This window comes from Anolis carolinensis, chromosome 2 (genome assembly GCF_035594765.1).
Source record: "Anolis carolinensis isolate JA03-04 chromosome 2, rAnoCar3.1.pri, whole genome shotgun sequence".
NCBI lineage: Eukaryota > Metazoa > Chordata > Lepidosauria > Squamata > Dactyloidae > Anolis > Anolis carolinensis.
In genome coordinates, this window is record NC_085842.1 from 147,579,489 (window position 1) to 147,603,996 (window position 24,508).

A 24,508-nucleotide genomic window follows, 5' to 3' on the forward strand; every position below is an offset into this window, starting at 1 on the left:
TGTGTGTCTCTCTCATATTCACACATAGGCTTTGTAAGAAATGCCTGCTGATGGAGAGTGAATGCAGCTCCGTAAACCCAGGGATTACCCATATAATTCTCTGTCAGTTTCCTCACTCTCTATGTGCCATCTTCCTCAGGCACAACATGCCACAATCCCCCTATAAGCCAGTTGAACGAGTTATAGATATAGAGAGCGCTTCTGCTACCGAAGCACAGAAGAGTAATCAATGGGGCTCTTTGGGACTGGGTTGGATGAGCAGCTACCACTTGGGATGGTTGAATAGTACCAGGTGAATGCATAGCCTTTTGAAAAAGGGATAAAAGGGAAAAGGCAGGGGTTGTTGCTGGGAAACATGCGCTAGCATTGTCACACCTATCTACTAGAAAGATATATAGTTACCTGGAAACAATCCCCACTAAGAGTAATGGGTTTATGTCTGAGTAGGTATGAATAAGACTGATAATCCCTTAATAATTCTGAGTTTGCTTGGATTCTAATACAACAACAAGAAAAATAAACCAAGGATGAGGGTTATGGTTGAATATTGTGTACTAGTGATGCCACAGGTTTTGTTTTTTTTCTAATCAGTGTCAACAATACCTCAGTACAGCAGTTCCCAAACTATGTTCTGTGAAACCCTAATGACATCATAGGGGTTCTGCAAAAGATCTTGAAAGTCAAATTTAAAACAGGTTTTAAAATAAAACCAAATGAGGCCAAATATTTGATTTATACTCTTTGTAATAGCTATTTTGTATTACACCTTTTGCTATCCAGGATGTAATTTTTGACTTCATATTTCATCATTTTATTTGCCATTTAAACAAGAGGGATTCATAGATAGCCGAGTTTTTGCATTGATTCACATTTCTTTTTCTTTTCTTTTCTTGATTTCCCCCCATTCTTAAACCATTTTTGGGTGAAAGACTTTTGGGATTTTGGGATATTGGTTATAAAGTATTAAGAGTAAAATTTACTCAAAACTTGAGGCTAAATTTAGAAAATTGAGAACATATTTGAAATAGCGTGAAATTATTCAGAATAAATATTTTGATTAAAAACATCAGGGATAGAGTCAGGGTTCCATAAAAACCAAATATATTTTGAGGGGTCCCATGACAGAAACAGTTTGGGAACCACTGATTAAGTAGTTCCTATCCATAAAATACAAAATACATAATACAATGGAGGCGAAAGTTCAAGTTATAGAAAATGTCACTTTCTTCCAACAAAAGCACTATTATATGAAAGAACACTTGGATGGCAGGCAGTAACAAGAGTAACAAGAATGCCACTTTAATAAAATACACCTTGACCACTGCTGCAACTAAGCAAAGGCCGTACTACTCCCTTATCCCTTTCTTTCACCAAAAAGGTAATTCAGAAAAGATCCAAGACAGCATAACAAGATCCAAGACAGCATAAGTCACAAGTCTGAAAGTAAAATACTTAGACTGATTATGGAGCATTCTCAGTGCTTGAAATATTAAAGATATGGATTAAGCAGCTCAAGATAACTCATTTTGTACTTCGTTGCAAATGGAGGTTTGCCTTGGCTCTTGCCATGGTAGCCCATAGACTGAGCAAGTTCTCTTCCTCCCTGATAGTGGAAGAAAGGGAAATCTATCTGGGGGCCCATTCACTATACACAATTATACTATTATGACTTCCCTTTAACAGTCATGGCAACGAGCTACAGAATCTCGGGGTTTGTGGTTTGGTCAGACCCATCAGTGGAGCTCTCAGGAGGTGGATTTGAAAGACCTCTCCATCAATTGCAAAAGCCAGGATTCCATAAGATGTTGCCAGGCAATTAAAGTGGAATTATAGTCTATAATTGTGTGCTGTGAATTGATCTTTATGTTTTCCTGATAAACTCATAGTGAGTAAACATAAAAAGTGACATTCAGTGTTCAGCAAGGAAAATGTAATTTCTCAAAAATCTGTCCCATTAGCATACCCTCCCTTTTCATACATCTTTCATACATTTTGAGAAGGTCTGAAAGCATCCTCCCTCGATAAGGGAAAACCTGGAGTTCAGCAAGACCCATTTTTCTTCAGCCTGTGAGTAGGAGAGGCTCTTATTTAATTCATTCAACCCCCTCCAAAAAAGCAAGACTTTTTACAACCTGTGACAAACAAATGGCAAACATTTTCATATAACTGCATATGATAGACAACTTAGTTCCAAAGGGGTTTGTGGTGAATCAAGCTGGTTTTAGGGCTTTTGTAAAACCTTGGGGATGCAGGTGGGTGTTCTGTTTTCACTTTTTCAAGTCTACATGATATGCATTTAAACCTTTCGATGCACTCTATAACTCAAAAATAGTTCCAGTTTGAAGCTGGCTTGAGGGTGAGGGGGTCCATAAATGCACACACCCCAAAAACAGTGTGACACAGATAAAGCCAGAAACAGTGCATTAAAAACACTCTGAAAGTCCAGAACAAGCTAAATGATGTGTTGTAGTTGCCCAAAGTATATCCCATGCATTCATGCAGGGCTTGAATCAGAGACTGAAAATGTCAATGCTTGTCAGGATACCCCTAGCACTGAAGCACTTAAAAAAATTAAGATATACAGTAAGCACTTTCCCGAGAGAGGAAGTCACATGATTCCCATGGAATCTTTTGCTTTCGGCTCCTTTGTTGTCATTTCCTATGCCCCACCACAGCCTAGTGCTCTCCCTGAACACACACAGATTTGCACATAAAATCATAGAGTTGGAAGAGACCCTTAAGATCCATCCACAATCAAAGTATCCCCCAACAGATGGCCATCCAGCCTCAGCTAAAAACCTTCAGAGAGGCAACCCCACCACACTTTGAGGAAGCATATTCCACTTCTTAACAGCTCTTACTGTCAGAAAGTTCTTTCTAATATTTAAATGAAATCCCTTTCCTGTAATCTGAATCCATTGCTCCATTGGGTCCTAGTCTCCAGAGCAGCAGAAAACCAGCTTACCACCTCTCAATGCGACATTCTTTCAAATATTCAAACATAGCTGTCATGTTTGCTCTCTGCCTTCTTTTCTCTAAGTTAAACATATCCAGTTCCCTAAATTGATCCTCATAGGGTTGGCTTCCAAACCTTTGACGAATTTGGTCATCCTTCTCTGGACACATCTCAGCAGACTGAGTATGAAAAAGAATACAGATATTGCATTTCCTGAGTCTGGTTACAATCAGTAATCAGTGGATACCGTGACCACTGTCCCAGCCTCGAACTGGTTCCTTGGGTGTTTGTGTAGGCACTACATAAGAAAACCAATTCATTTCAATCCACCTCCAAACTGCATTATATGGTCTGTGTAGAAGCACCCTCAGAAGTCATAAACAGAACCAACTTAATTCTACTTCCAGGTGATTATGGGAAAGCAGTACCTTGTGCTGAACTAACAAGTTGTAACATGGAACTAACTGATAGCTGGCAATAACACAGACAATACATTGTCCAAATTACAATCGCGTTGTTTGATTCTAATCTATATTTCAACATTCAAGGTGTCAGCATCTAACCAAGAAAAGCTGTTGGCCACCAGGGCAAATCCACACAGCATCTATATATATAAAAGAGTGATGGCATCAGGGCAGTGGACAAAACAACAAAACTACAGGCCCCCCAACCTCGAAATTTGACAACACAACCCATCATCCACGCCTCTAGGTTGATACAACAAAAAGAAAAGAAAAATAAAGTCCTAATTAGAGAGAGAGCAATAATTGTTTTTATCCAATTGCTGCCAGTTTAGAGGGCTAATCTCTGCCCACTTCGTTGCCTAGCAACCAAGGGACAGCCAGGTTTCAGTTAGGGGACAGGCAAATTTAGGCCTCACTTAGGCTTCTTCCACAGATTATCTAATTTGCACTGGATTATATGGCAGTGTAGACTCAAGGTCCTTCCACACAGCTATATAACCCATTTATAATCTTATATTATCTGCTTTGCACTGGATTTTCTTGACTCCACACTGCCATATAATCCACTTCAGTGTGCATTTTATACAACTGTGAAGAAGGGGCCTCATATAATCCAGTTCTAAGCAGATAATATAAGATGATCAATATACAGTAGACTCTCACTTATCCAACATAAACAGGCCGGCAGGATAAGTAAATATATTGGATAATAAGAAGGGATTCAGGAAAAGCTGATTAAACATCAAATTAGGTAATCGTTATACAAATTAAGCACCAAAACATCATATTATACAACAAATTTGACAAAAAAGGTAGTTCCATGCGCAGTAATGCTATGTAGTAATTACAGTAGAGTCTCACTTATCCAACACTCGCTTATCCAATGTTCTGGATTATCCAACACATTTTTGTAGTCAATGTTTTCAATATATCGTGATATTTTGGTGCTAAATTCATAAATACAATTACTACATAGCATTACTGCGTATTGAACTACTTTTTCTGCCAAATTTGTTGTCTAACATGATGTTTTGATGTTTCATTTGTAAAATCATAACCTAATTTGATATTTAATAGGCTTTTCCTTAACGCCTCCTTATTATCCAACATATTCGGTTATCCAACATTTTGCCAGCCCACTTATGTTGGATAAGTGAGACTCTACTGTACTGTATTTACAAATTTACCAGTAAAATATCACAATGAATTTGAAACACTGACTACAAAAACATTGATTATGAAAAGGCAGACTGTGTTGGATAATCCAGAACATTGTATAAGCGAATGTTGGATAAGTGAGATTCTACTTTGATATGACATAATTTCTAGGATAGAATAATGCAGAACAATATAATCTCTAAAACCAGGACAGTAATAAAGAAATAAAGAAAGTAAATAAAGCAAGGAAATTGGAAATTCCACAAAGGAAACAATCAGGGCCAGCTAACACCTCCCAAGAAAGGATTCTTCCAGAAAGGAAGCTGAGAAGGCAGTGAAGCACTAGTATTACCAAAGTCATTATTATTACTATCATTACTATCCTTACTATTATTATTATTATTATTATTATTATTATTATTATTATTATTATTATTATTATTATTATTATTATTGTGTTGCGGTCAACCGTGAAAATGAATACAATCTGGCTCCAAGTATTCAAAAACACTAAAATCAGAATATATAAAAATTAATGTGGTATAATAAAACAGAACAATACAATCTCTAAAATCAGAACACTAAATAAAGAACAACACTCTGAAAATAGGGGAATTCCACACAGAAAACAATAAGGGCCAGCTAACACCTCCCAACAAAGGATTCCCATCATCAAAGTCTGGCCAATCCTCTGTTTTCTCAGGGCCACAGACAGTAGAAGCATATAAAATATTGCAAACAACACCACTCTGAAAACAAGGTAATTCCAGACAGGAAACAATCAGGGCCAGCTAACACCTCCCAACAAAAAAATCACTCAGGGAGGAAACAGCTAGGTTTTAAATCTGCAAGGCCATTACATCCTAATCATTTTTCCTAATTGCAGCATTCATACTTGCCTCCAACAGACAAAAAAAAAAAAAACAATCAGAAATATTGTATATTCACAACCTTTAGGAAATAATGTCCCCTGATGGCACAGCATGTTAAAGCGCTGAGCTGCTGAACTTCTGGACCGAAAGGCCGCAGGTTTGAATTGGGGGAACTGACAGAGCCCCCACTGTTAGCCCCAGCTTCTGCCAACCCAGAATTTCAAAAACATGTAAATGTGAGTGCATCAATAGGTACTTCTCCGGTGGGAAGGTAACGCCGCTCCATGCAGTCATCCCACATGACCTTGGAGGAGTCTACAGACAACGACTTAACGTCAGGGGAAAACCTTTGCCCTTTACCTTAACTACCACCAATTCCTCAATACTTTATTTCCCATACCACCATTCTTCGCCACAGCAACGTGTGGCCGGGCACAGCTAGTAATTTATATAGTCAAGAAATCTTGAGAGGGCCCTATAAAAGGCTAGGTACCTTTCAGTACAGATAGGTCCACAATGGAAATAGAAAGTGGGTCATGCAGAGCCCACAGTGATAAAAGCTCCCATAATTATAAAATGTCAGGTACCTATGAATATGTTTTGTTAGTACATGCATATTTTAAGAACTGGATATGTTTCTAAACAAGAGTTAGGCTTTGAGCAAGAGTTTAGTAGAAAATGCCAAACACCAAAGAAGTCCTGTAGCCATATAAAATGGCAAAATATAGGGAGAACTCTGAGTGTTGGGATAAATTTAATTGCGAAAGATCATCTGCTTGATTGTCCAGGGACAGAGAGTGGGTTAGTGCATTGTGTATGTGCAAGATGGTGAGTGTCGTGGTAGCAAGAGTTATACACAATCACCCAGAGCTATGTTATTCAGATGAATTTTGATGATCAAATGACAAGAGCAGAAGGATATGAGGCTGAAGACAGCAGTCTATTGGGTCCCTCACCATACTCCTAAGGCTTAAGATTTCTATTCTGTACTTCATGTACTTTATTGTCAAATCAGAGCAACAACCGGCATTTGTTTGAAGATGTTCAGATCCCAGCTGCTAAAGCCAATAATATGATTTGCTCTTTATCTATTTGCTGAAAACGGTTTTCTACATTATGGCCAATGATGACCACCACAACAGCTGCCAAATGACAGTTAAAAGTGTGCTGTTCCATCAGTAGCTTGGAATCAGAGATTTATTTTAATGAGAATTTTACTCCTGTCCTTTTTGTTCTTATGCATCAACCAGGGAGGCTAACAACTATGAAAACAAGTAATAAAACACACTCACATTCAAAAACAACAACAACAATGTAATAACAACAGACCAATGAAGCAGTTGTAAAACTTGGACACCAGATATCCATCTCGTAAAAGAAATGCAATTCTTAAAATGAAAAGATCTGTGCTATATAGCAAAATACTGTTGGGGAGGGCACTAACTGTACCTGCCCAGGACAAAAAACCCCCACAGTTTAGGTGCGGCTGCTCAAAAGGCCCCACAGGTCACCATTATAAATCATCTGCTTCCTGAACCATACTGTCTTATTGCAGTTAGCTATCTAGAGTGGGAAACTAATCCTTATTTACAGCTAGAGATGCGATAATCTGTCACCTTATCCCTTGGCTGCTCCTAGGTTGTAGAAACCTCCCATGGGAGATTAGGTTAAGCCTATTCTGCTCGCCTTCTACCTGCAAGCAAATATCCTTCTATTTATTTTTAAAGTATTTTTATGAAAGAAAAATAAATAAATACACAAGTGATTTATTTAGATATTTAAAACTGCAAAACTGTATATTACGACAACAACTAAATAGCAAAACAGAAAGACAAAAATAACACACACAAAACAAACAACGAAGAAAAAGGTGTACAAAATTCCCACTCTATGGCTAATGGTTATTACCCCTACTAGTTTTAAATGATATTATGCAGTCACACTTTAACTTTTGGAAACATTCAACTAATTCATGAATCTCACTGTTGACAAATATCCCAATTGTAACCAGGGAAACTGTAATGAACAAATCCCAATCTTTCTTGAAGTTAGTCAAAGATTTCTCCTTAATCCCCATACTCCAAATTCACCCTTTCAGCTAGTTCTCAGATTTTCATCAGTCACTCTTCTTGTGTTGGGATAACTGGTTCCTTCCGTCTCTGAGCATAGACAATTCTTGCAGCAAATCTTTCTTTCCAAATGACTGTCAAGCAATCCTAACAAATAAAACTCTGGTCTCCTCATAAACTTAACCTTAACAATAAGAAAGATCTTTCTATTTAGACAGGTCTTTAGCCATTAGCTGATTACTATGGAAATGTTTTCTTTTAAATAGGGGTGCTGCACTTTCTATCTTTCCTTCATTTGTTTTAAATGCTTTGTTTTAAAACTGCTTTAATTTCAATGCTATTTTTAACATGACAGGTTTTAAAAAACTGCTTTAAATTCTTTTCTAAAATTTTTATTATTTATTTTAACCATACTCTGCCCCAATCTGTGTTGTAAACTGTTTTGGGTTTTATTCTGGGAGAAAGGAAAGGTAGAAATGACATGAAATAAAAATAATTGTTGCATTTCTCAGAATCTAACCAGCATCCTTGTTCCATCTAAATTTTATGTGTCTTTGTGAGGCCTTCCTCTCCATTTTAATACAGAAGCGTGTGCATATTTGTAGTGTGCAGTACTGTTTTAAAGTATACAGATTTTGTATACATTTTTCCAGTGCTCAAAGCAGATTTGTGCACATTTTGTAGACTTATATTTTAGTTCTATGCATTTCTGAAGTGATTTTATGCACATCTGAACTCACTACAACAGAGTACATGAGTCCGATTCCATTGCCAATCTCAGGTGAAGCAAAAATGGGTATTTCTGTGCAGATACGCAAACTTAATAAATGTCAGCTTCAGCTTCTACACTGCGGTATGGGAGGGGCAGGTTTTGAATTCAAGCACATCAGCCATGATGTTGCCATAGTCTACTTCAACACCTTTCAGGAATTTGGGGTTCCAGTGGGGTTTTTTACTTAATGAATGCTAAAACTTGCTTTATTTTTTTTATGTATGACCGGGTGCAATCTAACATGTGTGCTATATCAAGAATGTAAAAAAAAATGCATGTACAATCAGCTATATGTTTCTTTAAATATTAAGAAGCTGTGGATTGATTTCTGCTTGGAGCTTTTTAGGTCTGTACTAATCATGTTCTTGTGTGTCTAAATGAAAATGGCAGGAGGAGACACACACCACAGGTCTAGTCCACCCTGCTCATCCCTTCTCACACCATGCAGTCCTTGCTGTTCATTTCAGAAATGGACAATGGGGGGTGGACAACCCAAGGTGCTATCCAGAACAAGTGCCAACAGTGTCCGTGGTCACTCCTGTGACTGTTCTGGCTGTTGTGAGGAGGAGGAGGAGGAGGAGGAGGTAAAGCTCCCTGTTGGTCATTACTAATATTTTCTTGCACCAGATATTAGATGTGCCTGTGCCAAGGCATGTTTGGAAAAGACACCCAAGTTTTTTTATGGGACAAGGGGAAATGGTTCATGCAAATCCATATCTTCTGAAAGGACAGAAACCAATTCTGTTTGCTACAACTCTCTCACCCAAGTTTGAAGCAATTTTTCTTTTCAGTCCTCTACACACATGTATTATGACTTAGTGTGTATTTCAATTTTGTAGGTCAAAATATTGTTAGCTATTAGCGCAACAATTCACCTAAGCAAAGGCCGAGTCAGACTCACATTTTACGAGAACGAGAAGCAATAGATTCCTACTATTATTCCACTTTGAAGAAAGGGTTGAATGGAACAATGAATGGCAAAGGCATACTTGAGGTCAGAGGGTCAAATTTAATCCAACAAAGGTTTGGTTTATCATAGGCCTGGCACATCCATTTCTTTCTTAGTCTGGTAGTGAAAGCACGATTAGTAGGGAGACAGATATTCAGGTTTATTCAGTTTGTGGGAGGTAACTAGGTAGGAGTGAAGAACACAACTCACTATTGCCAACCATCTCCTCCTTGAACCAAGCATTTGTCTATGAGTGCTTTTATGAAAAAATTACAATGTTCCATTCATTAACAAAAACTGTTAATGAAGCAAGCTGAATAAAAAAATAAATAGTTCCGTTTTTTTCTTACAGACCCAAATTCTACTAACATGGGGCACAGCCTCCTGTGTCATCCCTGACAGAGGTCTGGTTCCAGCTCACAAGGATTTGTTCTTGGGATCCTAATGTATGAAAAGACAACTGCAAGACTATGGCAAGGTGGTGATGGGCTTGCCAAAAATGGAAAGAGAAGAAATTAGTTTTGAGCTATCATTACTATGTAAATATCCCCCAAACTAGGCACTGATAAAGTTCAAATGCTACTGATGTACTTTGGCAAAAACCCCTTCAGAAAAGCTTTTATTGCTTTCCAGTCAACAGAAAAGTTGTGCTTTATGCCCCTATAGTTGCCTTTATACCTCTTAGAAGCATATACCATTAACAGTTGATGTGGACAGACTTCCTCTTGCCTGCACAGAAACCTTAACCACACATATAGGGGAAGATGGTTTGGTGTAGCATGCACAAAACAAAATGACAGCTCCTGAGATGTGCAAGTGCAACTGGAAGTCTTTCAGGTAACTCTTTGAAAGAAGTGACTGCCTGAGACTGTGCTCATTAAGGGGACATCTTTGGGCAAATTCTATACCTGTAACATAACAAGATAACTTCAAGACCTTTCACATTCATTGAATGGCGGAACAACACACTGTGTTCAGATGCAAGAAAACAAACAGGCTCCAGGCCTTTTCGTCTAATAAGAAACAGGAGTGGCTCTGTCAAAGCCGCTTCTCGAAACAGGAGGTTTGCTAAGCACCAACACCTTTTGGTTCTGAGCTTCCATTTGCTGCATCCTGCACTTTAAGCATAGAAATTCCCAAGTTACAGCAAGGACTGGTAAAAAATTGCCTGTGGCAGAAAACTGATGCTCAAGGCAACTGTCGTTATTCCCAAGCCTCCGCATGCCTACCGTATTCCAGCTGCTTCTTTGCCTCTGCAACATTTCTGCTAATTTCACTGTTGCCTTTCCCATAGACAAGCATTAGCCAAGTGTTACATAAAATAAGACACTCTTATTCCCCACAGCAATAAAATAAATTGGGAGAAGAAGAGAGGGCAAAAGATTTCCTCAAGCGAATACAGCAAATGCATTGTTACCCTAAGAGATTAGAGCTCAAAAGCCCAAAGAGCAAAGCATCTCAAGCAAAGCTCTTGAAACAGGACTCTGATTTACTTTGGAAATGTTATGATGACCAAAGTCAAAATGTACCATTGGAGCATTAAAATCCAACTCCACCTTTCTTCAGCCTATCTGCCTTTTTCAGTGAAGCTTTAACTGCATCCTTAATTTTCAGAACTTCTCCCTTCTCCATTTGGCTGAGTGTTCACTAATACCCTGTAGACTTAAACGCTGGATGCTGAAGGCTCCTATATCCAAGGTTCTGAGAGAGGCCCTTGCCATGCATAACCCAACTGTGCAACACTTTTCTACCAGATACAGCCCCTTTCCATTTTATCAGAAGGATGCCAAAGCCAAAATAGCATTCTAGGTGGAATTGAACATCCATGGAAGTATTGACTTTTGTGTTCCTTTCCATATGGACTCATCAGTTGAGAAAATCAGACACGGTGATCATGAAAGGTACTGAGATCGAGGTAACAGTCTTCTGTAAAGATCCCTCAAAACCACTATTCACATTGTGTACTGCTTATTCTACCATATTCCACTCCAAAGCAGTACTCTCCCCCCAGTAGGCTGTTATTTATTATTTCTGCTGTCACCATCTGTGAGTCAAGGAAGCACAACAACATGCAGAGTCACATATGTTCAGTTGGGCCCTTAATGGCCCTTAAAGTCATACATAGGTAGAAGCACAGGTATCTTCTGAAACCAAATGATTCCAAATTTCACCCCCACACCATCTCCAGCAGCATATGAAAGATGTTTTATCTAAAAGAATTCCAGGACACTCAGTTCCCTTATTCTAAATCTACTAAAATTCACATTCCTAGTAGGATATGTCAGTAAGTTATTTGGGGATCTACTCCCACTAGATAGCAAAGAAAGCAGCAGAAATTTGTGCTTGGGGACACCTACTACAACCACACAGTCTGAAAATCTCTTGAAACCAGCAGGAACATATAAATGAGCCATCCTGGAATCCCCCAATATAGACCCAAAGCAGGGGACCTACCCAGAAGTACATCATCATGCTGCCAGCTGAGAAGTCCACGGAGTCACAGAGAGGTGATCCGGCCTGGGGCGTCGGGTGTCTCCCCTTGCCCCTTGGCTCTCTCTGTCTTGTGATGCAGACTGGGGTTCCCCTTTTCACAGGCACAACCCCGCTGACAAGAGCTGCAGGCCGCCGTGTGTCTCAGAGCTGCGTGCCATGGGTATCCGATGTGCCAGCCTGGTGCAGGAACTGCAGGTGGGATTGGGGGTGGGGGGTGGGGGAGATGTGTCCAGGTGGGCAGCAGGGAGTGGGCGAGCAAGCCTCAGCCAACAGGCAGTTAGAGTGAGGTGAGGTTTGTCACCATCACAAAAAGAAAGGGCAGGGGGGGGGGGAGAAGTGAAATGGAAGAGAGAAGCAAAACCAGCTCCAAGCCCGGACCTGTTCTTCCCGCAGAGCTGGAGTAGGGCTGCCTGAACAGCACAGGGGTGGCTGGCTGGATATCTGACTCCAGTCAGATAAAAGGCACCTCAGCGCATGGACGAGGAAGCGAGCTAAGTTGACAAGCTTGCTGCTGATGGGATGGCTGGGAGCAGAGGGGCTTTGCTGTGGGGATGCATGCATGTGTGTGAGAGAGAGAGAAAGAAAGAGAAAGAGCGAGAGAAAGATAGAGAGGCAGCTGGGAGCGGAGGCTCCCGCCGCTCTGACACTCTGCAGTGTATGTCCTGCCTCAGCATTTTCCAAGCTACCCTGTCAATAAGGAAACTGGCCGCTCATGTAATTAACCTGTGAGGTGCCAGCCTTCTCCTTACTACTGGTGCTGTGCCTCCAGGCATTCTGGCTGCTCTCTGCCCTGTCCACGCTACTGAGAGGCACCCTGGGTCACAATTAAGGGAGAAGGCAAGGGGGTGGGGGTCAGTGGCATTCCCTGTACTATAGGACACACTCAGGCTCAGGTATTACATTGAGAAGGGCTTCGGGATGATGAAGAAGTACCCAGATTGTGTTCTCTCAACACTGGGGCAGTAGGAAAAAGGCTTGGAAGCCTGACTAATGTCAGACTCTCATTGTGGCAAACCTGAAGGGAAATCTATATTCTAAATAGCTTGCTATGTAAGTGTCTAGGACTGTTATTCTGTATATTTTTGCTCATTCTGTGGATGCTATTGTTGTATTTATGGAGAAGTTTGCCAAGGCCTTTTTACATGCCTTCCAAAACTGAAAAGACGAAAGCTTGGACACATATGGCTAAGCCATGTCCGAGAGTGGTCAAAAGGAGGCAACAAGGCAGCAAAAGTTACTAACAAGGAAGAACACACAAAACTACAATATAAACAGAGAAATCCTGTTAATTATATATCGAGTTTAAGAAGGGCAATACTTTCCCCCCTCCTTTTCCCCTTTCCCTCTTGATGTGTGAACTGAGTGAAAACTACTTTCCACTTTGAACTCAGTTTGCAGAAACTGGAATAAGCCAATGATTGACAGGAGAAAGCGGAAAGAAGACAGACAAAATGGAATATTTTAAAAGCAGCTAAGAAAGCAGGACAGCAGAGGATAAATTGGAGTGCGGGCAGAGGGGGGGAGGATGGATGGATATCCTTCCCTGATTTGAGGTTTCTGTTAAAGACGCTGGTTGAGAAAACAAGAATTGCTTAGGTACCAATAAATCCTCCCATGTTCTGTCTTGCAGGTATAGTACTAATTGCCTGAATTAACCACACTGGATTATCAAGTTCAGACCTAGATGCTATCTCAGGTAAGGATACAATCATATGGGTGGTGTTAGAGAACTCCCATGTTCCTATGAAAAACAGGAAGAAAAATCACTAGCATTTTAATTTTTCTCCAAATCAAGTACAAACAACCACAAAATAACTTTAGCCATCTTAGCAGGAGTATATGTGATAATAACAGTAAAAAAACTGTATTTATATTCCGACCTATCTCCCCAGGAGGACTCAGGGTGGATTCCAACACACAGCAGCAAACATTCAATGTCTCCATAAAACAAACAACATAAAATGCCAGAAAAACCTCACAAATGAAAACAACATTAAAACCTAACATCAATAAATTAAACCAAATGTAATTAAACAAAAATTATATAATGACATAAAATCTGAACAAACATCGCCATGAATTTACAGAAGCCAACTAGAGTTCACAAAGTTGTGTGGGTTGGTTGTGTAGCGAATGATGGTAACTGAGCTGACATGGACTAGCAGCGCCCAGATACAAAATGTGAGCACCAGTATTTTCTTCTGTGCCCTGATGCCCTCTGCTGTTAATATGTCTGTGCCCCAGATCTTTGAGTTGCCTTAGTAACCTTCATTCTCTTGGCAAAGCATTCTCCGTCTGCTGGAGGCCAACGTTTCTGCCTTGGCAGTCCTTCTCCAAGAGAAAACTCCCTGTGAATTTTAAGGGAGAGCTCATGTGATTGTCCACCAGTCCCTGCAATTTATCTTTCTTCTTTTCTTTTGAGAGCCAAAGGAACTTGAAATCCTCCACAGTGACAGAGAAACTTCATTTCCAACAAGTTCTGATAGTCCAGGGGGGAAAGTAGATATTGAGAGATGCCAAGTATCCTTGCCCTCTTGTCCTTTCCCCCTCACAGATTCTCCTAGGAAACTCTGGAAACTGAAGTTCAAAATGTAACTTTTTCCAGCTTGGATGACACACAACACAACGTGAAAATGTGCTGTCCATTTCCCTGCAATGTTTTCCATCATTGGCTATGGCTGGGTAATATTCAGCAGAACGCTGCATAACATACATCATCCTACCCGAGGCTTCAGCAAGACGAAAGGAGAAAAGGGAAATGGAGCAGCAGGAACGATGTCTGCCTTACAGCATCACTAGTTCCATCATAGTAAGTGAGCCCAGCACTGCAGCATCATGTGACTGTGGCGTAGCTAGAATTGCAGACTAACAGCTGGACCTCATAACAGTAAAGGTAAAGGTTTTCCCCTTGACATTAAGTCTATTTGTGTCCAACTCTGGTGGGTTGGTGCTCATCTTCCTTTCTAAGCTGAAGAACCGGCGTTGTCCGTAGACACCTCCAAGGTCATGTGACTGGCATGACTGCATGGAGCACTGTTATTTTCCCGCCAAAGCGGTACTTATTGATCTACTCACATTTGCATGTTTTCGAACTGCTAGGTTGGCAGAAGCTGGGGCTTACAGTGGGAGCTCACCCCACTCCCCGGATTTGAACTGCTGTTCTTTTGGTCAGCAAGTTCAGCAGCTCAGTGTTTTCATGTGCTCTGCCATTGAGGGCTCCCTCTGGACCTCATACTACACCATTATTTTAGCCACCAAGTAGGGAAAATGCAACTGTGTAATTGGGCACAGTGATGGAAGCCCATCCATTATTCCCACCTATCATGCCATGTAACAACTTCTTTTACTATTTACTGCTTCCTCTCCATGTTTTAGACCACACACTTCACTACTGTGGGATGTATATACTCTTTGTAGGGACAGCCAACATCTGGGGAGCAAAATGTTCTCTACACCTATGTAGCAGAAGTTTCTCTTGTGTTTGAATTAGGAGATGAAGGACTCTGACCATGGCAGTTCCTATCTGCCTCTCATATGCATAGAGGGAGGCATTGTCAATAGTCGTCCAGTTCACAATTAATCTGCATAATGGGAGTGTGCATCTGTATGTGTGCGTAGCTGGAGGGAGACAGAGAGATGGACATTCTAAGAGAGAAAAGAGCTTCTATCCCTTTAAGAACTCCCACGTTCTGGCACAGACTCTCCCATCATGGCATGATGGTGATGGGAAACCTGCACCTGCTAAAATCCTGCTGCCTCCTTGTTCACCCTCAAAGGGAGAGGCCTTGTCCTTCGGGGAACAGGATCATTGAGCCAAGTGCTATGCTGTGTGGCCTTTGATTTGCTTCTTGGTTAATTCATAAAGCACTTTGACTGGTCTATGGCACAGCTGTTCTTTTGCATTATGGGATTAAATACCCCAATGTATAATTCTCCAGAGTTCAGCACTGTGTGTAGCTATTCTTACCCATTCTGAATGACAGATCAGGGACTGATATTAACCCCTCCATCAACTACTGTGTCAGAAAGAAGTTGGGAGTTCTGCCCAGAAGGAAGGGCAGTCAGCCATCAATCCAGTTACTGTTAACTGGGTATTTTCAAGCCAAGAGCCTGATTCTCATCCACAGAGATTGTCCCAATGAGGGCAACGTGCAGGGCTTTGAGGCACCATGCTTGCTTCTCCTCCCCCTGCCTCAGGAGCAGCCTTGTCAGACTGCTCACAGAGAGGCTTGAGGGGCAGGAAAGACTCCAGCAAGAATGTGACACAGTGAAAAAGCATTTTTGTCCAGAATGAGCACACACAATCCATCCATCTGTGATTAACCTTCTGGGAAATCACATACCACAAGCTTGGCATCAGAGTGGACTGTTGTTTTGGTTAATGAGGCTGAATTATGCCACTCAAAAGCCCAGGTGGGAAGTTCAAGTTAAACAAGCAAAGTAGTCTAGTTATCTGAAATAGCTTTCTCCAACCTCAGGCCCTTAAGATGAACTCCCTGGCTGAGGGTAGGTGGTGGGGGTGGGGGGCATAATGAGAGTTATTGTCCAAGACACGGGGAGGGCACCACAATGGTGAAGGTGACCTAAAGCAAATTCCTCAATTGCCTTGAGACACTTTGGAAATTGTCTTTTCCTGAATTGGATTATTATTCTCCTTAAGATAATATGTTCAGAACTGACTTATAGTGGGCATCCAAAAGTTGGCAAAATTTCCTTTTTGGACTAAACCTCCCAGAGGTGCTCCCCAGAAGGTGTTTGGTTTAAACATCTTTCTTAGGGCCATAATGTTCCATACATTTGTTCTATCATAACAGGGAGAAAGCCAAATGGTCCTCAGATTGCCTAATTCCTACATAGAATGAGTTGGGACTCCTCTGTGGGACCGTGGGTTCAGCTAATCATGACTATGAAAATATTAAAGATGTGCACACAGATGAACAAGACAGCCAACATTTTCCAAACTAGTATCTAATGCAACATCCTTCACAGGTCCCACAGGCTCCACATGAAACACTTTAAACCTTTTTTCTGCTTTTGAGAAAGACACTGAACACTGGATCTGTCCTTCACTATGCTCTTCAGAAGCAGTGGGATTGAAGAGCCCTCCTAAAATCATTCACTGTGATTAGAAACCAGGCTTGTCAATCAGAAAAAAAACCCATGCCTTCTTTCCCATCTGGGTATTTTCCTTTTACGGAGAGCTTTGGGAGAAATACGCGATTCTGGGGTGACCTACATATGTTTCTCTGTGTCCCTCCCACTCCAAATTTCCCAGTGAATCCTCAGGAGTACAGTACTTGGACACAGTCCACTTTGATGACCCCCTTTCAGCTTCATGTGAGAGTTATTGTATCTGAAACACATTTCTGCAAAAATATGGCACAGCTAGCTCCAGATCTCCTTAGATTCCTGAGATTCAATGTATTAATTTTTGGAAATAACAAAACCAGCTTCCACATGAGAACACCAAGATAAAATTCTTCCACTTATTTCACACCTGCCTTTTTTGGGAGTAACCACTGTAAGTGGGTAATTAAGGAGACAGAAGAGTGGTGAATGATGTGAAGTTCCATAAAGAATTCGCGAATGAAAAAATATTATGGAAGTGCCAAGGAAAAAAGGAGACCTAAGCCTGCTTTCACCAGTGAGGAGCTTCCAGGAGAACCAACAAGGAGAAGAGAAAATTATTTATTAAAACTTGTGGAAACAGATGATGAGACTGTGTTCTCGTTTTTCCTATGTAGTTGACCTAGCTGAACCTTGTTACTCCAGAGTTGTGTCATTGAAACTGAATTTGCTGTCTAAGTACTAGTAGTACTATTTCTATGTCTCACAGACACGTTCACTGAGTTTGAGATGAAGGTCTTTCCAGTGATATGCTAACGGGAGAGCCTAGCTATTAAGCCCAGGACCAACGGCATGCAAAATCAGGCCTTGGTCCCTATCCTTGCAAAGTTGGTCTGGTGTGACTGATCTGATGTGTAAGCTATGGGTCAGGGAGCCCCTTGTTCAGAACCACTAGGTTGGAATGGACTAAGGCAGATATCCGAAAGAAGGGAATACTAATATAATAAATGTGGTTTCTGGGTGCTATTTTCCACCTATCATCTTGCATACCAGTAATAATACTAATCTAGTTTGTAAGACTGTTGTAAGGCTTATGAGACCATGAACATGAATTGCTTGGAACATTCTAAAGGCATTAGAGAAATGCTGAAGAGTATTATTACTTACTACAATTTTCTCAAACTTTAACTTCACTTGGAGGCTCTGAGATGCTAGCAATATAGATAAGACTCATCAGATGGCAGCACACCAAATGCTCTTGTCTTTTGAGATAAAAGACGAATCTATGTTGAATTTCTTCCTGCGCGAATCTAATAGAGAACTATGATCCTGTCAGCTATTTTTATGTCTTTCCTAAGTGAATTTATGCTGGAGAGAGGCAAAATGGCTCTGGCCCCACACTTAAATAAAGAGGGGGTTTCCAAGTTCACAGCCTACAGACTCTGCACCTCAAAGGTTTCTGGGAAACAAAAAGGAAAAGATTGTTGTACCTTTGAAATCAGCCAAGCTTCCCCTGTGGCGCTCACTCGCTTTGGGCTCTCTAAGAAAGGAAACAGAAAGAAAGAAGAATTAAAATCAATTATTGTTATGGCTAAAGCACCCACGGTCGATGCCATTTGCTCACTGACTGGCAACATTCTTTCCGAATACACGTTATTATCTTTCTAGGGGTTTCCGGAAACCTGCCCAGGCTTTAAGCAGAATGACAATATGAGCAATGCTACTGCTTGTACAAGTAAACCAAGGAGACCACTACTAATCAAATGGGCTTGACAGAATGAGCTTTACTTATGCATTATATCTGTATGATCCTATCCTTTATCTAAGGGACCTCAAAGTGGCAATTTAGTTTCACAACAGCTCTCTTGCAAACCTACAAACCTAGACTGTGGGAGGTCATCAAACTGCTTAACCAATATATCCAATGCTTTAAAAAAACATTAAATCAGAGGTGGGGATCATGATGCTCTTGGGGGGGGGAGGTCGCTAAAGTTTAACTCTCATCAATCCCAGCTAACACAGCCAGTGGTGAGAGATGTTGGAAGCTGCAGTTCAAAAACCTCTGGAAGGGAGATTGTTCCTATGCATGCTTCTCTCTGGCTGGTTTGAAAGGCCTTTAACCTGCACCCAATTGAATTTAAGAAACCTGATTGGGTGAGGGTTAAAGTCTGCACACCTCCCTCAAAACCCACACTTTTTTGAGGGGTGGGGGGGCATCTAGATACCCTGCCAGACCTTCCGGCAGGGCACCGAGACACCAAACAAAACCACCCAGGAAAGGCCTGAAAATGAAAAATTGCTCACCTGACCACCATGAAACTGCTGCTGGAGTCCTCCTAGTTTGTAGAAATGATGCACCGAGGGGGGGGGGGGTTCAAGGAGCGATTTTCTTCCTCTGCCACCCCTCTCCTGGTGTGCCATTTCTATGTGCCAGGAGGACTCTGGCAGCAGTTTCATGGTGGCCGGGTGAGTAATTTTACATTTTTGGGGCTTTTCTGGGGGGGTTTTGGGAGGGGATGGGTGCTGTCTTGGGTTTCCTGGGCTCCAGCAGCCCAGAAATCCTGAGACAGCTGTGTGGATTGGGCCCACACCTGGAAAGATCTGGATCTTATGAAAGATCCGGGTCTTTCCAGGTGTCAGATTAATTCAGGACAAAGCAAGGTTTTCCTGCTTTGTCTTGAATTAATTCGATTTTACCAAAAACATCATTTGGATGCCTCCGGTAAAAACATGTGAACTCACACATTTTGGGCCCTGTCTGGATGGGCTCTCAATGTAATGAACTGTATAACACAATAGTGGTTCAACACATAAGTAGTACACAATATGTATATTGGAGCATCATATACATATAACATTCACAGAAACAATACTCAGTCCTGAGGTATATAACTCAAAAGTATTTAAATCAGTATTATAAATCAAACAAAATGATATAATTCTCTGCAGTCCTACAAGGATTGGATTGGCTTAAAGGCAAACCGATTCAGAGTCTCTGCAGTTCTGGAGGGATTCCTCAGGACTCCACAGGTTTTGGAACAATAGTAAAGCCAAGTAGACAGAGTCAAAGTTGATGTAGCTCCTGAGTAGATGGTAATATATCCATTCACGCTGTTTACACGCAGTTTACATGCCATTTACAACTGGTTCCCGGGTTTTATCCCAGTTTCGGTAACCCTTCTTCTGGTAAGCGGCAAAAGCTTTATTATTTCTTTATTGATGGCTCTGCATCAGGTATTCTTAATTCTTAACAGAAATAAAAATAAAAGGAAATTTGTCTAATGTTGTGCTCTTTATAACATTTAAATCATCAATTGTATAGACCTTGTGAAAATAGACATGTCAAAGCACCCCAAGATATGCGGTATTCTAAGTTACAAACAAGGAATTATCTTTTTACCAGATATAGTAGTAAACATATCTACTCACATGTTTGCAGTATCAATATGCTGCTGTGGATTTTGTGGTGCGAGCAGCCATTCATGGTCCCCTAGTGATTTAAATACCTGATTACAGGAAGCAGGTGAGGTCCAATTTGTCATTTAGACCATGAGGGGTAATGGTCCTCAGTTTGTAAATCCAGAAGGCTTCCCTTCTGAGGAGACTAGTTTTGATGTCTGTGTAGCCAGCAGCACAAACCTTCTCTAGAGCAAGAAATTTAAAACTGTTATATGGGTGAGATTTTTGTTGGAAATGAGTGTACAGGGTGGAGTCTAAACTTCCTCTTTTAATTTTTGAACGATGCTCTTGTATTCTGATTTTCAGGGGTCTGCTGGTCATACCTATGTATAATAAATCACAAGGGCATCTAATAACATAGATTACGTTTTCTGATGAACAAGTCATGTAGTTTTTCAAATTGATCTTGATGAGCAATGATGGATGTTGAAATTGCTTAATATTGGATGTGAGACCACAACCGTCACAATGTCCACACTTAAAATTCCCTGTGATAATATTCCTGGGTTCTGAATTGGATATTTTGAAATCAGAATGAATGAGAATATCTTTTAAATGTTTAGATCTTTTGTGTGCTATAATCTTTGCACCCTGGGATCTCCTGTACAAGATGCCAATGCTTATTGATAATTCTGCGGATATGTGGGGTCTGTGAGGTAAGTGTTAATGGGCAGATAATCCTGTTTAGTTGCTGTTTGGGTTTGTATTTCAATAAGGTACTCCTATCTATCTGTTGTGACTTCTGAAAAGCCTGTTTCAGTATCTTAGCTGGATAGCCTCTAGCTTTAAGCTTGTTGTTAAGGGACTGGGCTGCTGCAAAATAATGATCTGGTTTACTATTATTCTTCTTGATTCTAAGTAGTTGGGAATATGGCAAATTGAATTTAAGTGAGTAATGATGGAAGCTATTAAAGTGAAGAATGGAGTTTTTGTCAGTAGGTTTGGAGTAATTAGTAACGTATAAGCCCCTTTCATCTTGGTGTATAGAAACATCTAGGAAATGTATATCTGTCAATTTGATGGTTTTAGTGAATTTAATATTGGGGTGGATGGTGTTAATCCAATTACTGAATTGTTCAGCCATATTGTGTGATGTAAAAATCGTAAATACATCATCTATGTATCTCCCATAATAGATCATATCTTTGAAATATGGGTTCTGCTCTTGATCACAAATATGATTGGTTTCTAGTTGGGAATAGAATTGTTTAGAATAGACAGCTGTGTTTACTTAATACTGGATGGGCTCTCAGACAGATTTCCAGTTCCAATACATTTTGGGACACATCCACTCTCACTGATCTGTTTAGATCTTCTTGCACTACAGCTTCAGTTTCTGCTTACTACACAAAATACCTGCTCTCACCAAACAACTACGTTTTATGAATCCAATTTTGAAACTAGTTATTACAGTTATCTGGGAAGGACACAAGACTGGGGCAACCTGGGAGCTTCAGCTCAGACACATAAGGGCTGAAGAGTAATAGCAGACTGCTTTATGCAACAAACCTTTTTTTAAAGGGATTTGTTTCACAACCACAATCTATGGAATTCTATCAATAGGTAATTGCTGAAAAAAATGGATTAGTTGTTTTTGTTTTATTTATTTGCTTAAAGAAACAATGTAGTCTTGAATAAAGTACACAGCTAAGAACAGGAGGACTCAAAATGAAAACATAAAATCCTGAATGCTAGATCCTTTGCATTTCTTATTACAGGAAAAGGAAATTCCACCTGAACATTAGGAAGAGCTTCCTGACCATACAAGATGTTTAACAGTGGGATTCTCTGCCTCGGGGTGTGGTGAAAGCTCCTTCCTTGGTGGCTTTTAACAGAGCCTGGATGTCCATCTGTTGGAGATAATTTGTTTGTGCTTTTACTGTATGGCAGGAGGTTGGACTAGATAGCCCATGTGGTCTCTTCCAATTCTATGATTCTATTTAGTTACTCATGACTTGAGCTTTGCTCCATTAAAGGCAGAATTGATTTGGGACACCTTTCTACATTCTCGTGGAGGGATATTCTAAATCATGTCTGCATTGCCTTAATACTGACCTTTTACGTTTCTCAAGTTTATTTATTTATTTATTTATTTATTTATTTTTCAAACTTATATGCCGCCACTCCCCTAGGGCTCGGAGCGGCTTACAAGAACCGGCTAAAATCAACAATTTAAAAAACATTTTAAAAACATCATTTAAAAAAATCTTTAAAACATCCTAAAAGCACCTTTTAAAACATCAGCAACAGAACTCAAAAGCCTGCCGAAACAGGTGTGTCTTACATGCCCTGCGGAAGGCCAACAAGTCCCGCAAGGCACGAACTTCAGGTGGCAAGGTGTTCCACAGAGATGGCGCCACTACTGAAAAGGCTCTGCGTCTAGTTGCAGTTAGACGCAAGGTCTTAAAACTGGGGACTTCCAGCAGGTCTTGGTCCTCAGAACGGAGGGATCTCTGGGGTTTGTAAGGGGTGAGGCGGTCCCTCAGGTACATCGGCCCTGGACCATGTAAGGCCTTGAAGGTAAGCACCATCACTTTGAAAGTGATCCGGTGCTCAATTGGTAACCAGTGCAGCTGCCGTAAGATTGGTGTTATGTGGCATCTTATGGGGACTCCCGCAAGGAGCCGGGCAGCTGCATTTTGCACCAATTTGAGCTTCCGGATCACCGACACAGGAAGGCCAATGTAAAGGGCATTACAGTAATCCAGTCTCGAGATGACTGTAGCCTGGATCACTGTAGCCAGGTTGTCCCTAGATAGATAGGGGGCTAGCCGTCTAGCCTGCCGAAGATGAAAAAAGGCAGTTTTGGTAACGGCGGAGACCTGGGCCTGCATCGTCAGTGAAGGGTCCAAGAGGACTCCCAGACTCTTTACTAGTGAAGACGGGCGTAGCACTTCACCATCCAGGGTTGGCAACTGGATATCCCCACTGCCCGGTCGGCCCAGCCATAGGAACTCCGTCTTTGCTGGATTCACCCTCAAACTACTGGAACGCAACCATCCAATAATGGCCTCGAGGCACTGGTGAAAACTGTCGGGTACAGACTCCGGTTGGCCTTCCATCTTTAACACAAGCTGAGTGTCGTCAGCATATTGATAACACTCGAGCCCGAAATCTCGGACCAGCTGAGCAAGTGGTTGCATATAGATGTTAAACAACAGAGGGGAGAGAATGGCCCCCTGAGGAACCCCACAATGTAGAGGGGACCTCTCAGAGACCAGGCCCCCCCTCTCCACTCGCTGTCCACGGTTGTGAAGAAAGGAGGCCAGCCAATTTAAAGCTGTCCCCCTAACTCCAGCAACGGCAAGGCGGTGGGTCAGAAGATTGTGATCGACTGTGTCAAATGCTGCTGTGAGATCCAATAACACAAGCAACACCGACCCGCCCCGGTCAAGCTGGCATCGGAGATGATCTGTGATGGAAACCAATACAGTCTCTGTCCCATGCCCCGCACGGAAGCCAGACTGGAAAGGATCCAGTCCGGCTGTGTCGTCTAGGAACTGCTGCAGCTGCACCGCTACTGCCCTCTCAATCACCTTGCCCAGAAATGAAAGATTCGAAACTGGGCGGTAGCTGGAGGGAACCAAACGATCTAAATCTGGTTTTTTCAGCAGAGGAGAGACCACTGCCTCTTTTAATCCCTCTGGAAAGACTCCTTGCTCAAGGGAGCTGTTTATTATCTTCAGCAGCGGGTCACGTAATCCCTCCAAGCAGGATTTTACTAACCAAGAGGGACACGGGTCAAGGGAGCAAGTGGTCGGTCTAGCTGCAGCTATGAGCCTATCGAGACCCTCTGCGTCCAGTGGGATGAACTGGTCGAGGGTGGGCCCAGCAAGTGGCCACGGAGTCTCAAGTTCTCTCATTGTATCAGTTGTGGCGGGGAGGTCCCGGCGTAGTAGTGAGATCTTGTCAGCAAAATAGCTTTGAAAAGCCTCGGCTGAAGGGGTCTGATCATCACTTTTTGGGTTGGTAGGAACCGTCGTTAGAGATCTAATTATTTTGAACAATTTTGCCGGGCGTGAGCTGGCGGACTCTATCAAAGAGGCATAGTATACTCTCTTTGCTTCGATGGTAGCATGCTCATAGGACTCCATAAATGCCCTGTAAGCTGATCTCGAAGCTCTGTCATGAAGTTCTCGCCACACGCCCTCTAGCCGTCTCTTTTCCCGCTTCATCGATCGAAGTTCCTCGGTGAACCAAGGAGACCGATTTCGGCGGGGTTGGAGAGGGCGTCTAGGGGCGATCTCGT

General features: G+C 41.5%; 1 protein-coding gene and 1 long non-coding RNA gene across 9 annotated transcripts in view; one reads left to right on the top strand and one right to left on the bottom strand.

Annotated features, from left to right (window-relative positions):
* The window catches only part of rbfox3 (RNA binding fox-1 homolog 3), a 111,873-nt gene extending 93,533 nt beyond the window's left edge, over positions 1-18,340 (bottom strand). For 5 of the 8 annotated variants that reach the window (XM_062970786.1, XM_062970789.1, XM_062970788.1 and 2 more), the window contains exon 1: positions 18,291-18,340. Coding sequence is in view for 1 of the 8 variants with exons in the window: in XM_008104175.3 (XP_008102382.1) it covers positions 11,695-11,712 (18 nt within the window). In the remaining 7 variants the exon portion in view is untranslated. Of the gene's footprint in view, positions 1-11,694; positions 12,095-18,290 lie in introns of those variants that run through there. The other 3 variants (XM_062970783.1, XM_062970787.1, XM_008104175.3) reach the window with 2 other exon arrangements.
* Positions 12,428-14,645, top strand: LOC134296287 (uncharacterized). The gene is made up of 2 exons (XR_010002966.1): positions 12,428-13,429; positions 14,288-14,645. It is a non-coding gene; the product is annotated as an uncharacterized LOC134296287 (long non-coding RNA).
* Positions 18,341-24,508: the final 6,168 nt, after the last annotated feature.